At 39.1% G+C, this 17,511-nt stretch overlaps 1 protein-coding gene across 1 annotated transcript in view; it reads right to left on the bottom strand.

The window, feature by feature from the left end:
* Positions 1 to 17,263, bottom strand: part of SPIDR (scaffold protein involved in DNA repair) — a gene marked incomplete at its 5' end in the record, with an annotated part of 427,634 nt that extends 410,371 nt beyond the window's left edge. The window contains 4 exons of the mRNA XM_029923996.1: positions 4,769 to 4,932; positions 12,333 to 12,506; positions 16,392 to 16,455; positions 17,108 to 17,263. Of these exons, the coding sequence (XP_029779856.1) occupies positions 4,769 to 4,932; positions 12,333 to 12,506; positions 16,392 to 16,455; positions 17,108 to 17,263 (558 nt within the window). The remainder of the gene's footprint in view (positions 1 to 4,768; positions 4,933 to 12,332; positions 12,507 to 16,391; positions 16,456 to 17,107) is intronic.
* Between the last annotated feature and the right edge of the window lie 248 nt (positions 17,264 to 17,511).

The raw sequence follows: 17,511 nt of genomic DNA, 5'->3' as shown, positions 1-17,511 counted from the left end.
ACTAATAAACTGTTATTTCCTAATAAAAAAAAATTAAAATTTCTGATAAGAGTAAAATCCCAGATTTTTAATGTGGTGATGGCAATTATCTATGATGAGATTTATGAATCCATCATTCGTTTTATTCAAAACAAGAAAAAGGAATTCATAAATTAATTTTATTAAATGCCCTCTTATCAATACGGAATCTGCTCATCAAATATCAAATAAAACTCTAAAATCATAAAAACAGATAGCCTATCATATGAGGCTATGAACAAAAATCCCATCTTTCTGAACAGAAATGAGGTGCTCTAAAAAGCCAGGCACATGAAGTAACAGATGTTTCAGTGACTGAAACCACAACCACAATAAGTAAATATCAGGAGAAAATTTTTAAGGAGTATGTTTTTAGTATAACGTGACATGTATTCAAGTAAGACCATGGTATCACAGAAGGCTTTCTCTCACGCTGTAGAAGTCATAAGAGGTAGAAGGTTACTATTCCAGTCCATAAACTGAAAAGTCAATAAAAACTTCTAGGTCATGGCACAACACTCCTGGTCTCGTTAGAAATGATTTATCCCAAGGGGGATTTGGGGGCAGTCTCGGGAGTCTCAGTGGTCCTTTGTAATCCTTAAGATTTTACTATATGTACAGGTTAGTATTTTGCTTTAGCAGTTAGCATTTAGCATTTTCTCCATAAACATTTTTGCCACACCAACAATAAAAAGTTCCCAAGAATTTTAATAGTGGAGATATATTTTAAAATAAAAATATGCTGTAGGGTTTTTTTTCATTTTTTATTGTGGTGAAATGTACACAGCCAAAACTTTACCATATTAACCATTTTTAGGTGTACACCTCAGTAGCATTAAATGAATTCATAATGTTTATAACTGCACCACCAACCATTTCTAGAACCCTTTAACATCATCCTAGTATGAAATTCTGTACACATTTAAACAATAATTCCCCTTACTCCCCAGCTCCTGGTAACCTCTATTCTACTTTCTGTTTCTATGAATTTGCTATTCAAGGTACTGCCTATACATAAAACTATACAGCACCTGTCCTTTTGTGTCTGGCTTATTTTATCTACAATAATGTTTTCAAAGTTCATCTATATTGTACTCGTATCAGAATTTCATTCTAGATACCTGGGTGGCTCAGTTAGTTAAGCATCTGATTCTTGATTTTGGCTCAGGTCATATCTCACAATTCATAAGATCCAGCCCTGAGCTGGGTTCTGCACTGACAACAAGAAGCCTGCTTAGGATTCTCTCTCCCTCTCTCTGCCCCTCTCAAAATTTGGGCACACACACTGGTGCTTTCTCGCTCGCTCGCTCTCTATCCTCTCAAAATAAATATTTTAGAACATTTTAGAAAAAGAAATAAAATTCTTTTTTTTTTTTAATTTTAGAGAGAGAATGCACAAGCAAAGGAGAGGGGCAGAGAGAGAAAGAGAGATAGAATCTTAAGCAGGCTACACGCTCAGCACAGAGCCTGACAGGTGGCCTGATTCTGCGACCCTGGGATCAGGGCACAAGCTGAAATCAAGAGTCAAACACTTAACAGACTGAGCCACCCTGGCACCCCAGAATTTCCTTCCTTTTTAAGGCTGAATAATAATCCACTATACATATATACAGTATTTTGCTAATCCATTATTCTGTTGGACGTTTGGATTGTTTTCCACCATCCAACTGTTGTGAATAATAATACTATGAAAACTGATATACAAATATATTTGAGTCTCTACTTTCAATTTTCCTGTGTGTATATATACTCAGATGCAGAATTGCTGGATTATGTGGTAATTCCATGTTTAACTTTTTTAGAAACCATCAAACTTTTGCAGAGTGGCTGTACCATTTTACATTCCCACCAGCAATGTATAAGGGTTCCAATACCTCAATGTTCTTTTTTCATTTATGGATAACAGCCATCCTAATAGGTATAAAGTGGTATCATCTCATCATGGCTTGGATTTGCAACTCCTTAATGACTTAATGATGACGAGCATCTCACCACGTACTGGGACTGCATGAAAGACCGGGAAGGTGGCCACGACGGAGTGACAGCAGGTGGATTTATCCTCCCACCTAAGACACCAAAAACACTAACAACAACAACAATGAAACAAACAAAAACAAGAGACAGAGAAAGAGAGACAGACAGACAGAGAAAGGAAGGCAGGCAGGCAGGCAGGAAGAAAGAAAATAATGCAGACAAAATATATGAAACAATGATTTTCAAGCACGGAACATCCGACAAGAACACTAATCCCTGATAGTCAGGAAATTAAAAACTGAGCTCTACAACTGCCCAAGCTTACTTTCTTGAGAGAACTTCCAAACCACACAATAGAAAAGAGGAACTGACGTCAAGTCCAGTGGGTTCCCTGAGTTGAAGAGACAGAGCTGAGAGGTCAGGGGGACAAAAGTAGCTAGAATCCATAGGACAAAGTAACAGAAAAACCAGAGCTACACAGAAACTCCAGTAATCCATCTCAAGTATTCAACTGACTACTGATCAGTATGTGCACGTAAAGAAAACTCCTCTAGACCGGGGAAAGAACCATCTGGAGAACAGTGCCAGTACTCACACAGTGTCAGGCCACGGCAGCTACTCCTGACACTCAGACGGGAAAAACCCATAATGAGCAGGAGTATTACACAGAATGCTCAGGAAGGTGGTGACAGAAGACTGAACACTCCTCAGACCCACCTAATAAATCATAAAGCAACACCCAAAAGGATGAAACTGTTTCCAAATAACTGCACCTGAGAACAAAGTTACAAAATATTTAAAGAAATTCTTTAAAATCCAGCAACATAAAATTCAGTGTCTGTTATCCACTCAAAAATTTCTAGGTGTGCAAAGAAGCAGTAAATACAATACAATAAAGAGAAATATTAATCAATAGATATAGACACAAAAATAACACAAATTAAAGATTTATAGAAAAAGTCACTTAACACAAGTATTCTAAACACACTCTATATTTTCAAAACAGAAAAGATATGATGAGGTTAAGGAGAGATAATATAAAATGATTCATATCAAACTTTAACAGGTGACAAATACACTGGACAGTATTAACAGCTGATTAGACATTGAGAGCAAGAAGATATTAAATTTGAAGATATAGCAATAGAAGCCATTATAAATTAAAAAGAGAGGGGGGAAATGATATAACATGAAGCAGCCTCATTAATATACATATAATTGTAGTCCAAAAGGAAAGGAAAATGTCAAAATAGAAAAAATGAAGGCAAAAAGCTTCCCAAATGTGATGGAAACTTTCAGCCCATACGTGAAGAAAGCGAGCACAGCGGCCCTGAGAGGGGGAAGGCCTGCGTGCAGCGTCGGTCCTTGTCCACCTCTGCTGAGCAGACGCCAGGAGAGCACCATCCTCCCGTAAATGGTTAAAAGTGGTTCCCTCTGTCTAAACTGTGCAAACAATAGGCCTTAGTTTGAATACTTGTTTTCCTTCTTCAAACCTAAAATTCTGGTACCTGGTAGGCAAGGGCGAGCGCCTATCTTACCAGCCCCCCGCAGAGACGCTGGGCACTGAGTCGCTGACGAAGCTCCCCTGGCAGGCAGCACTTCACAGCTGTTGTCCACACGCACTGATGAGGCAGTTAAGCGTATCCTACATGACTCCACTAGACTAGGATTCTTGGAAGACTGCAAATTTTGCTTTGTATCATTTCACTGTAATACATCATAGCCATGAGTATGAGCATAGACTAAACTGAGTGTCCTCCTAGTGAATTACCAAATCTAGGGGTGGGCTTGGGGGACATCTGATTCCCCACATACCAAAAAGCCAGATAAACTCCAAGCAGAAAACCACACAGGCATACCACAATCATGCTGCTTAAAAGAGGAGACAAAGAGTAAATCCTTAAAAATCAAGAATGGAAATAGCTTCAGGCTTCTTGACAGCAAATCTAGAACTAGAAGACAACGAAGCAATGTCTTCAAAATTCTGAAGAAAAAATGATTTTCAAACTAAAATTCTACATAAACTGTTAACAACTTATCAAAGTACAATAAATACATCTCTGGCCTGCCATTTATCTCCCATAAACCCTCTCTTGGGAGCTACTACAGGATATGCTCAATCAAACCGAGAATAAAAACCAAGAAAGAGGAACACACGGAACCTGGGATAAAGCTGCTCCGCACAGAAGAGAAGGGAGTTACTGGAAGAGGCTGAGGAGAGACCAAAGGGTGGCTCCCTCCTCAGAGCAGTGGAACGGATCAGAGCGCCAGAAGGCTGTGAGAATGAGTTCTGCGAGACAACAACACTGACAGGATGCCTGCTATGCCTGAACACTGTAACAGGAGAGCCAAACGATGGCAAAAAGTTAAGAGTTTTAGTATCAATAAGTAAAGCTAGGCAAACAAAAACCCTAAACAATTAATGTCCAAAAAAAAATGAAAAGTTGTGAAGGAAAAATAATGGGAATATTTGCCATGGTTACGAATCTTATGTAACACCGAATACGAATCTAAGCGAACCATGATATGTGTGTCCTGGGAGAATGGAGGACCGGGAAAAGTGTCAAAGCGCAGGTGGACGAGAGGGTGAGGAGAGCCCCGTGTTTAAGGCGCATTACCAGCATGTTACTTAGAGACAAGGAAGTAAAGAATAAAAGAATCCTTAAGAATCAAAAGTGACTGTCCTGGAAAAAGGAATTAAAAATAAAACACTAAGAGGCTATGATTAACAAATGTGAGAAACAGAATGAAAAATGTTGAGACAACTGGTTCTTACCTTCAAGGGCTCAGAGAGCCCCTCGTGACTAGTCGAAGAATGACTGCTTGAACACGAAGCACAGTCTGATATTTCCACAGCACGCTCACAGTCTTCAAAGTCATTACACTCACTGATATCTTCCCTGTCACTGTCAGTCTCCCAGTCAATACACTGTAGTTCATCTAAAAAATAAAATTTTACACTATTTAAAGTCCTTGATATTTCTTAATCCATTTTTTATTCTCAGTAGTTAAAAACATCCATATTGCTGAGTAATTTTTTAAATATATTAAGACTGTGAAAACTATATTCTTACTCTTATCTCTAACCATCCTGTTTCTCCTATCCTCATCCTTTTTTTTTTTTTTTTTTTAAATGAGAGAGTGAAAACACGGGAAGGGCAGAGAGAGAGGGAAACACAGAATCTGAAGCAGGCTCCAGACTCTGAGCTAGCTGTCAGCACAGAGCCTGACGTGCGACTCGAACCCATGAACCACGAGATCATGACCTGAACCAAAGTTAGATGCTCAACCGACTGTGCCACCCAGGTGCTCCTAATTCTTTTTAATAACACAGTGTTCCATTGCATACGTAACTGCAGTTTATTTAACCAGTCTTCTACCAATAGACTTCTTCAAGGATTTTCACCTAAAATTTTTTCTATATATTTCTCATCAATAAAGAAACAAGTAAATTTACTTTTTAGTTTATAAGGATTTTTATCTAGGTGGTACTTCTGCAAAATTTAATTTGCAAGTTAAATTATTTTCATCAATTAAATATCCAAATTTAATCTGTATTTAAAGAAATAAAGGTAGTTATTAAGGATAAATTAATGTCTCTGAGGAATACAACATAAACTTTTCCTACACTATAAAGCCCAAGTATTCCACTTACAGTTACTTCAGCAACTCACTTACCAGAGGACTAATAAGATATCTCGGCCCTATTTCAGAGGTCTGACTGCAATAATCTTAGTCCTGATAGAAGTCATATTAAAACAAAATAACTTACTAGCTTTAATAATTGAAGGGAATTCAAAATAAAAACAAGAAGAAAAAAAAGAAATGAAAAGAAAAATTTAAGCTAAAGTTAAAAGTATGGAATAAAGTAAACAAAAATGTAAACCTTTTTTATCTGACACTGTTGTTCCAGAAAATAAAAGTCCATTAGAGTGATTATAAAAGATTAGAGGTCAGACCACTCTGAGAGAAGCAGATGCAGAGTGGCAATTATTTCCCACAGGTGACAACACATGTCCTATGGAAGCCAGGCCCTGGAATGCATAAGAAACTCTCCAGGTTGCTGAAGCATCGCAGCAGAAAGCCACAGAAAGGCAGAGGAGAACAAGTGCCCTCAAAGCTAACATACTTCTGTAGCGTTAGTTCAATCATTCCTCACTCATTCAGTAGAATCAGCACCTACTGACAGGCTACTGCACCATTCTAGATGCTCACAATATGAAAACAAGCCAACAAATAAACACAGGAGATAATACAGAACACTGTTCCTACCCTGGAACTGACAGACCACAACCAAAACTAGTTAAGACTTTTCACTGTTCACAATAATTTTATGAAGCAAACAACCAATGTTAGACTAAAGTTTGCATTTTATAGATGAAGAAATAGAGTCCTCAAAAAGTTAAGAAGTTTTCTCCAAGTCATATAAAAGACAAATGGAGGGGGAAAGATTTTTATAAAGAAAAAAATATTTTGACAACTTTAACTGAGGGCTCTTCCCTCTCAATCCTAATTCTGGCCTTAAGGCCCAGACAGTTTAATTCAATACAGCTGGAAAGAGGTCTGGATTATAGTGTATGTATGTATGTATGTATGTATTTAGAGGAAGAGGGAGAGAAAGAATTCCAGATAGGATCCATGTTCAGCATGGAGCCCACCGTGGGGCACAGTCTCATGACCATGAGATCACAACCTGAGCCGAAACCAAGAGCCAGATACTTAACTGAGCCACCCAGATGACCTAGGTATACTGTTTTTAAAGTCTACCTGGAAATTCTGATAAGACAGGTCTGGTAAGCACAAGAACAGTGTTGAAGCACACAACACTGAATTTAGACATCCCAACCATAAATATCAATTGGCATACTTGTTAAATATGTGACTCTGGGCAAGCAATTTGACTTCTCTGAGTCCCAATTTCCTTCTGTAAAATGAGAGTACTCAGCTTACAGGATATAGCAGATATAAAAGAAATAACATACATATACCCCAAGTGTCTGGGGTAAAACAAGAAACTGATAAACGATAATTAAAGGTAAAATGAGGGAGGGAGGAAGGGAAGGAAATGGAAGAGAAAAAAGAAAGATAAAACAGCAGGTACACAAATAATAAGATATACTCCAAGGGATCATTTACTTATTACCCAACAGTCAACTTGCTTAAGGGAAGTCAACAATTTGTAAACTCATTTAAAAAAATTTAATGTTTATTTTCTTTGAAAGAGAGACAGAGAGCATGAGCAGGGGAGGAGCAGAGAGAGAGGGAGACACAATCTGAAGCAGGCTCCAGGCTCTGAGCTGTCAGCACACAGGCAGACTCAGGGCTCCAACCCACTGACTCTGAGATCATGACCTGAGCCAAAGAGGATGCTTAGCAGACTGAGCCACCCAGGCGCCCATGTGAACTCATCTTAAAGTAATTAGCTCAAGGAGGAGGAATTCAGATGGCTGAGAAGTAGTGGGACCCGATGCTTGCCTCTTCACTTGAATACAGATAAATATCAAATCAGTCTGAAAACCTAAGAAATTGATCTGAAAACTGACAAAACTGTACATCTAGAGGTGGGAAAACGGCCACATCATAGAAGGTAGCAGCTGCAACGAGTTGATTTGGAGGAGAAAAAACTGCAGATGCTGTGAAGGGGAGGAAATGGAGAAAGGAGCAAGAGAAAAAGAGAGAGAAAGCAGCACACAGGGGATTGCACAAGAAAAACTCTTCCCCAAAATCACTAACTGGGAAAAGGCAAGGGGCTGAATTTTCAAGTTCTTATAAGCAGCAGAGGTCACAGTCTGAAGTTTAAGAAGTCCTCACCATCGCAGGGGTCATGCCTGGTGGGACTAGTGGTGCCCCTGTGGTTCCGGAAGGAGGCAGAGGCTGGGGAGCAGGAAGTGTGGTCTGAGGATCCTCTGGGTCGCATGAGGAGAAACAGTTCCTCTTCTTGGGGTGCAACTGGGAACTGTAGCACAGCCTCTCAAGAGATAAATGAGCTATCAGGGGCCAACATGCATAGGAATAGAGACATCTGTTGAGGGCAGCAGATCTTGGTCGGCAGCTTTTTTGCTGCGCTTTACCATAAACTTCAAACCACTGCGTGGTTGTGTTATGCTTTTCCGGGACAAGCCTGCACCAGCCACAGCGTGGCAAGACCCTCCCCAAAAGATAAGTGCAGGTCCATGTCACGCAGATCCATAAAATTTGGAGATTTAAAAACCAGCTGCCTACCAGAGATAAAACACAGGAGGTACTGTGCCGCCTGACAGGCACAGACAGATGCTTGGACACAAGCAGGGTGAAGTCAGAGATCTGAAAGATGCCAGGCTTCCTGAAGAGTGGTGGGCACGAACTCTCTGCTCTAGGGACACGAAGGTGGGGTGACACCATTTCCTCTGCCCATCAGCACTGAACCTCAGTGAGCAAAACAGTGCCACTAAGTGATGGCCAGAGCTGCATACACCAAGCCCCCGCCCCCTGCACCCTGCAGGGGCATCTCTACTACAGCAAATCTGCCTGAGAATCAGCCCAGCAGGCTGCTCCCCCCAGAAAACGAGCACAAACCCCTCGCACACACCTAGTCTACTGATCATAGCGTGCTGCAAAGCTTAACCTCTAGGGGAAATAGGCTCGAGCAAACCAAAATACACCTAGTTAAAACCTGTCACACAGCGGACAAGATACAAAAACCTCCCACTCCAGGCAAGGAGAAACTATGCAGAAGACTGACCTGAGGGAAGATGCAGCCAAAACACAATAGCAACTACTACTCAGGAGTAGGAACAGAACAGGATTTCCTAACCATCATACAAAAAAATAGTAACCTAGACAAAATGAAAAGATGGAGGAATTCACCCCAAAGGAAAGAACATGAAGAAGTACTAGCAAAGGATTTAATCAAAATTTATGTAAGATGCCTGAATTAGGATTTAAAACAACAATCATACAGATACTAGCTGGGCTTTAGTAAAGCATAGAAGATACCAGATACTCCCTTACTGCAGAGATAAAAGAACTAAAAACTAGTCAGACTGAAATAAGAAATGCTAGGGGCACCTGTGTGACTCCTTTGGTCAAACATCCGATTCTTGACTTCAGCTCAACTGAGTCAGGATCTCACATTGGTGGGTTCAATCCCCACGTTGGGCTCAGCAGTGACAGTGTGAAGCCTGCTTGAGATTCTTTCTTCCTCTTTCTCTGCCTCCCCTCCTCTCGCTCTCTCTAAATAAATAAATAAACTTCAAAAAAATTCTTAAAAGAAAATGCTAGCACTGTCACTGCATGACAATGAGGATGGATGAAGCAGAAGAATGAATCAGTAATACACAAGATAAAACCATGCTGTCGTGCCTGGGGGGCTCAGTTGGTTAAGCGTCCGACTTCAACTCAGGTCATGCTCTCACATTTGTGGGTTCAAGCCCCGCGTCAGGCTCTGTGCTGACAGCTCAGAGCCTGGAGCCTGCTTCCAGTTCTGTGTCTGCCTCTCTCTCTGCTCCTCCCCTGCTCACACTCTGTCTCTCTAAAATAAACAAACATTTTAAAAAAATTTTTTTTAAGATAAAATCATTGAAAATAATGAAGCTGAAAAGAAGAGGGAAAGAAAAGTACTGGATCATGAATGTAGTCAGGGAAATCAATAACTCCATTAAGAGTGATAACACTTGTATCACAGGAATTCCAGAAGAAGAGAGAGGAAAAGCAGCAGACAGTTGGAGCAAATGACAGCTGTAAAGTTCCCTAATCTGAGGAAGAACAAAGACATCCAAATCCAAGAGGCACAGAAAACCCCCACTGAATTCAACAAAAGCCAGCCCACAACAAAACATATCATAGTCAAACTCACAAAATACACAGACAAGGAATGAATCATGAAGGCAGTAAGGGAAAAAAGTCCTTAACCTACAAGGGAAAACGAATCAGGTTCATAGCAGATCAAAGTATATCATGTATGGGGAAAATATGCAGCCAAGAATTCTTCATCCAGAAGGTTGTCATTGAGAATAGGAGGAGAGACAAAGAATTTCCCAAACAAAAACTAAAAGTTAATGACCACTAAATCGGCCCTGCAAGAAATTTTAAATGGGACTCTTTGAGTGAGAAAGACAGACTAAAACCAATAAACACTAGAAAGGACCAGAGAGTATCACCAGAAACACCAACTTTATGAATAACACAATGGCACTAAATTCGTATCTATCAATAATCATTGTATGTAAACGGACTAAATGCTCCAATCAAGAGACATAGATATCAGAATGGATTAAAAAAAAAAAAATGACCCATCTATATGCTGCCTACAAGAGACTCACTTTAGACCTAAAGACACCTGCAGATTGAAAGTGAGGGGATAGAGAAGCTTTTATTAATGGACGTCAAAAGAAGTCTGGAGTAGCCATACTTAGTATCAGACAAACTAGATTTTAAACCAAAGACTGTCACAAGAGATGAAGGACGCTATATCATAATTAAGAGGTCTACCCACCAAGAAGATCAAACATTTGTAAATATTTATCCCCCCCAACTTGGGAACATCCAAATATATAAATCAATTAATAACAAATATAATTAGCTCAAAATACCTTTCTAGTCTTTTTTTTAATGTGTATTTATTTTTGAGAGAGAGAGAGACCATGAGCAGGGGAGAGGCAGAGAGAGCGCAAGATACAGAATCTGAAGCAGGCTCTAGGCTCTAGGCTCTGAGCTGTCAGCAAAGAGCCCGACATGGGGTTCAAACTCACAAACTGCAAAATCATGACCTGAGCTAAAGTCGGATGCTTAACCGACTGAGCCACCCAGGCGCCGCAGTACCTTTCTAGCCTTAGTTTTGAAAACTACTATCTTTTAATAAAGAAGGACATAGACAGTTTTTATTTCTTTTAATAGCAGCTTTAATGAGATGTAATTCACATACCATACTATGCACCTATTAAAAAAAACATAGTTTTAAATAATCAAATTATATTCTGAGATGTGTAAAGGCAAATCAAGAATTATAAAACAATGAATATCGTTTTAATATGACTGAATTAACAACATAAGCCCTGTGAGCTTCGTATAACCTTAAAATACCACTTACCTGTTTATTACTAGAATGTCAGTTGGTAGTTATCAAGTGGGCCAAAGGAATAGAAACACCATCCAGTGTTTGTCTGCATTAACTTAACCTTGACCAAGTAACTAACTCACATGAACTTCAGAATAAAAGTCAAAGCTTATTTTGAAAGCATTAAAGACTTTTTTTTTTTTTACTATTTATTTTTGAGAGAGAGACAGAGAGAGAAAGCATGAGCAGGGGAGGGGCAGAGAGGGAGGGAAACAGAATCTGAAGCAGCTCCAGGCTCTGTGCTGTTAGCATAGAGCCCGACATAAGGCTCAACCCCACAAACCGTGAGATCATGACGTGAACTGAAGTAGGACACTTAACCGAATGAGCCATCTAGGCGCCCCCTGAAAGCATTAAGACTTTTAAATACTCTATATATTTTAAAAACTGTAAATGAACATGATTTTCCCAAGTCTGGTTCTCAACTCAGGATGATTTTGTTCTCCTGGGGATATCTTACAACATCTGGAGACATTCACAGCTGTCACAAGTGGGACTGGGGAGCTACTGTCACCTAGTGAAAAAAGGCTACAGACTCTGCTAAATACCCTACACTGCACAGGAAAGTCCCTCTCCCCCCAACAAAGAACCTTTTGGTCCCAAGTGGCATTAGTGTCAAAGTTAGGAAAGCCTTCTTCGAACTGTCAAAAACACAATACAATATGGGGCGGCCTGGGTGGCTCGGTTGGCTGAACGTCTGACTCTTCATTTCAGAGCAGGTCATGGTCCCAGGGTTGTGGAATGGAGCCCCCCCCCCCCCCGCCGTTGGGGGGCTTCAGATTTTCTCCCACCTTCTACCTCTCTCCCCCATTCACACTCTCTCTCTCTCAAATAAATAAAAACTAAAAAAACAAAACAAAACAAAATGCCATCAGAACAGAAGCCTGTGTTACACTTCTGCCACACACTGGCTGTCAGAGCACGGACTCAAAGCAGGTCAGCAAGGAGGCAGTATGGGTGCAGCAGCTGAAAGAACTGGCTTTGCTATCAGAGACCCGAAGTGGAATCCCCATCGATTCTACTTGTTCAAGCTTAAGTTATTAGTTGTAAAAATAATATCTTGTAATACTTATCTCTTTAGAGTGGTTATAAAAAATATTAAATGAGAAAATGTTTCTAAAGGGCTGAGCATGGAGGCAAAGACTATGTATTAGTCATCACTAATACTAAGTGTAAAAGGAATGACATTTTTTCCAATACAGAACCCAATACGTAACAGAGAGAGGTAAGAAAAATGTCGATTTACCTTCGCTGGCCCCATCTTCTGTACATACAATATTCTTGTTCCTGTTACAAAACCTGTCTATTCCAGAACCACATTCATGATCTCTTTGTGATTTATCCTCATCTGACACATCACTTCCACCGGACCTCCATGTTGTATCTGTGAGCCCACAGGTACTCTTAGATACAGCAGTTTCTGTTAAAGAAAAAAGAAAATATAAATAACTGATAGTTATTTATCAGAGTAAGATTTTATGCATGTTACTTTGCTGAAGTCACAAATAATAAAATTCTAACAATAAGCAATGTCTTATGCCAAATCTTCCTGCCTAAAGTTCTATATAAAACACAAGTTCTTTGAATTAAAACCAAATTAGAAGAAGAAAAAGAAGAACAAATTGAGGTTAAGTTATAAAAGACAAGAAAAATCACTAGGGCACAAAGGAAAACTCAAAAAATTAACCTAGGGGCACCTGGGTGGCTCAGTCGGTTAAGCGGCCGACTTCGGCTCAGGTCATGATCTTGCAGTTCGTGGGTTTGAGCCCCACATCAGGCTCTGTGCTGACAGCTCAGAGCCCAGAGCCTGCTTCTGATTCTGTGTGTCCCTCTTCCTCTGCCCCTCCCCTCCTCACACTCTGTCTCTCAAAAATAAACAAACATTAAAAAAATTAACCTTGAAATAATTATAGAAGTATAACTTCCTAGAATATTTGATGAAACCAAAAAAAAACACAAAACAAACCACAAATCCAATGCTTATGTACAACAGGAATGCTTCTGTGCACCTCCTTCGCTGTATTAGGAGCCCTGATAGCAGTACTGTGCTTAAACACACTTAACAGCAAACTCTTTAACTTAACTACATTTGTTACTTTGAGGTAATAGTAGATTCACGGACAGGTGTAAGAAGCAGTAAAAAGAGCCCCTATGTGCTTTACCCAGTTCCTCCAAAGGCAACATTTTGCAAAAAACAGTGTAACATCACAACCAGAAAGTTGATTGTGATACATTCAAGACCTAGAACAATGCCATCACCATGAGGACATCTTGTATTATCTTTTTATTTTATTTATCTATTTTTTTTTTCAAGCTGGCTTCACGCCCAGTGCGAAGCTCAATGCAGGTTTGAACTCATGACCCGGAGATCAAGACCTGAGCTGAGATCAAGAGTCGGACGCTTAAGCAACTGAGCTTGGCAGGTGTCCCTTGTTAAAGCCACATCATAGCTACCCTCTCCACCCCATTTCTGAACCTCTGCAAATGAATCCATTTTGTCCTTCCGTAATTTTGTCATTTCAAGAATGATACACAAATGGAAACCTATTCCGTGAACCTTCAGGATTGGTTTTTTTTATTTGGCCTAATTCCCTGACATTTATCCAAGTTGTTCTATGTAGCAACTCTTTCTATGACTAAGTAGTATTCCATGATTTGGATGCACCAGAGTTTGTTTATCCATTCACTCACTAAAGGGCATCTGTGTTGTTTCTAGTTTGGGGCTATCATGAATAAAGCTGCTATGAATACTGCACATGGGGTTTTAGGTGAATGTAATTTTCATTCTCTAGGATAAATGTCAAAAGACAATTGCTGGATTGTATGGTAATTGCGTGTGTAGTCTTATAAGAAACCGCCAAACTGTTTTGCAGAGTGACTGTACATTTCACAGTCTCATCAGCATGTATCAGTTTCTCCATTATCACTGATAGCATTTGATGTTGTCACCACTTTTTATTTTAGCCATTCTGAGAGACAGAAAACCTAGAAGGAATGGAGCTACTCCACCTTAGTGTAACAGGAAGTCCACAGAAAACTTTTCTGACAATGATCAGAAAAGATATATAAACGTATTAAAAATCAATTTTTCTACTTATATTTATAATTGAGTTTTAATGCTAAAACTTAAATAAAAGCACCTTGGACATATTTCAATGAGATTCAGAGATTAGATATTATAATTCAAGTTTTACAGAAGAGAAAATAGGCTCAGAAGTTAAATGGCTTCATTGAATACATATTTACATAACAACTCTGATATAATAAACCTTGAGGAAACAGAAAAATAAGAAAACTCCTCCTTCAAGGAATGCATGGCCTGAAAGGCACAAACAAGTATGAATGCTCCACTTTGTGTTGATCAGGAAAGGAGACTGACTGACAAAATGATGTCTGAAAATACAGTACTTACAAAGGCACAAAACCAGAAAATAATTATAAACATTTACTGAACACTTCCTTTGTGCCATGAACACCCACAATTACTAAAATCTACCTTCAAAATATAAAATTAAAAATAAACTTCATCCATATATATTTAAATAGCTAATAAAAACTAAACTGTGTATATATTGCAAAAGACGTTATCAATCCCTTATATTATGCATCGGGAAGAGTAAACTGAAAAGGAAGGAGTGGAATGCTGTAGACAGAATGCTAGTATCTCTTAAAATTTACACTGTTGAAATTTAATCCGCAATGTCCGAGAGGAAGAGGAGGGGACTTTGGGGGTGGTTAGGTAACAAGGGTGAAGCCCTGACGGATGGGATCAGCGCTCTATAAAAGAAGCCCCCAGAGAGACTACTGACCCTTCCTCCATGGGAGTCCAGAACAAGATGTTACTGTCATGAACCTGAAAGCTGAGTTTTCACTAGACACTGAATATACAGGACCTCCGACCTCCAGAACTGTGTGAAATGAATGTCTCTTGTTTATAAGCCACCTAGTCTGTGGTATTATTGTTAAAGTAGTCTGAACAGACTAAGACAGGAAGTAAAGTTACTGCTACTTTCAGATTATATAATGAATTTATGGAATTCATAAACCCATGAATTATACGTACTTTATATAATTTATACAGACAAAAATCACTACCGGGAATTTATTAGTAACTCATTTTATTTGCTGAAAAAGGGTATCCTAGAAATCAAGGCCCATTCCAATAAAATTCTAGGAAGGACATCAACTAGACTATGAGAACAGTTGCAAGAGGTAAGCATCTCAGGTACCCACTGCATGCAGGGATTGTGCTAGCACATGGTGTTAAGGGCTGAACTGTGTTGCTCCAAAGGTCATTCATATGTTTAAGGTCTAACATCCCAGCATCCCAGAATGTGATTATTTAAAGACAGGGTCTTTACAAAGTATCAAATTATTCCAATATGACGAGTGTCCTCACAGTCAGGATACACTCACGACACCAAGAGCCCAGAGGGGATCCCTGAGGTCTGAAGCCCTGACCCCCCCTGCCCACCCACAGGGTAACTGAGTGTGGCAGCGGAGTCAGCAGCCTCCCTGATATCCATCCTCTTTTTCACCTTACTAACAAAAAACCAATTTTATTTGAGAAGCAACATACATATTTAAAAATCTCTAATTTCACATAAGTCCCTTTGGTAGGGGTGACCCTATATACCAGGTTCTAGCCAAAGGTAAAGGTCCTGGAGAGGGAATTCCCTTCCAGAAGGAAAGTAAGTATACCTGGAGAAAACGCTAAGCCCACACTCCTCCCGAGAACTGGGCCCAGAGAATTCAGCTTCCCTGTCAGGACGGCAAGAGCAGACTACATACTAACGCTGCCGGACTCCGAACAAGTCTGACGGCCTGAACTTCTTGTTGTAGGAGATGAATTCAACTCCATTTCTTCAAACACTCTAACAGTTTCCAACTATCTGTAACTAAAAGCTTTCTGTAACCAATTCACCAAGTAAGAATTTCACTGCCTGAAACAGTACAGTCCTTATATCATAGGTCATAACTGTACTTCCCAAATCAGAATCTTTAAAATCCTGGAGCTGTAAGCCTAAGCCTAACCTACCAGGCTCAGCTCATAAGAGTAAACCCAGGAAGGATACATAAGAAATTTTAATAATTACTTAGAGGAGGCAAGAAAAGAATGGGATAGATGGTAACAAAGATCAGAAAGAGGTTTCTCAAAATATCTTTTTTACATTTTGATGTTTTAAACCATAAATATATAATCTATTCAAACTATGTTAAATAACTTTTTTAAAGAAAGTAAACAGATCAAAAAGAAACAATTAGCCTTATACCTTTTCTGTCAATAAATCAACAAAAATATTACCTTCCTTGGGTCTCAGGGATAGTTCAAGGTGCTTCTCTGTAACAATCTTCTTTTCAGCTGTTAACTGCAGGAAGATGATGATGATGACGACAATGATGATGACAATGATGATGTAGTTACTTACGACAAGGGCTAAAACCAAAACTATTTTGTAATACTCAAAACCCTGAACTATACCCTCCTTAAAAAAATCCCTGTGTTCTTTTATCTATATTTACCAGGAAGTATTCCCAAAGCACATATTCCTCATATATATATAAATGTATTTTTATATTTTGCCAGAATCTAAACAGAGAGTTTAAGAGTTAAAAGAGTTTATAATAGTATTTATCCCATTTTGTACATATCTATACTATCAGTATTTCGAAATCAGCACAGATACAAAAATTAACCAGAATATCTTGTTGCCAGAAGATGCTAAGGACACAAAAGCATTTCATAAATACACTTCACGTGAAGAGCAGGATGCTCAAAGATTTCATATTCCGAGAAACTTCTCAGGATGTATCCTTCATTTGCAAAAAAGTACAAAGGTGGTGCCTAACATGGAGAGGTGATAAAAAAAAGAATTCAAGGTTGAGAAAAGAAAAATGTAAGCACTATACTGAAATAAAAGGAATTCCAAAGACATATAAATACAGTGGCTTGAACACTCAGGAATCCAACATTTATCCCAAATTTGACATTCAAGGAAAACCATTTTATAACAACTTTACCTGAGTCCCGGAAGTGTCCTGAAATCCTTCCCCACACCTGAGCCACGCTTCCGAGAGGGAAGCAGCTGTCCCCACCGTTCTGAGACCTGGTCTTCTGAACTTCAGTGGACTCCCTCCTGGAAAGGATGGGTATTCTCTAGTCCAATTTCTTTTTCTCTGTGGAGATTGTTTTTAAAGAAAAACAGACAAAAAAATGAAATCACCTTCATAAATATATATTAAGTTGACATTTAACAATGTAGAAACCCTAGAATGGCAATGGTAAAGCAAGAGCTTTTAAATGTCTGAATCTTCATGTAAAAAAGAGCAACAAGAATGCAAAATCAAAAGCACATAAACATGTACCTCTAGAGAATAAATTTCAAAATAGAAATGGGTAAGGACAAACATTCAACCATGCAGAG

Source organism: Suricata suricatta, chromosome 15 (assembly GCF_006229205.1).
Source record: "Suricata suricatta isolate VVHF042 chromosome 15, meerkat_22Aug2017_6uvM2_HiC, whole genome shotgun sequence".
Taxonomy (NCBI): Eukaryota; Metazoa; Chordata; class Mammalia; order Carnivora; family Herpestidae; genus Suricata; species Suricata suricatta.
This window is presented reverse-complemented; position numbering and strand designations above follow the sequence as displayed.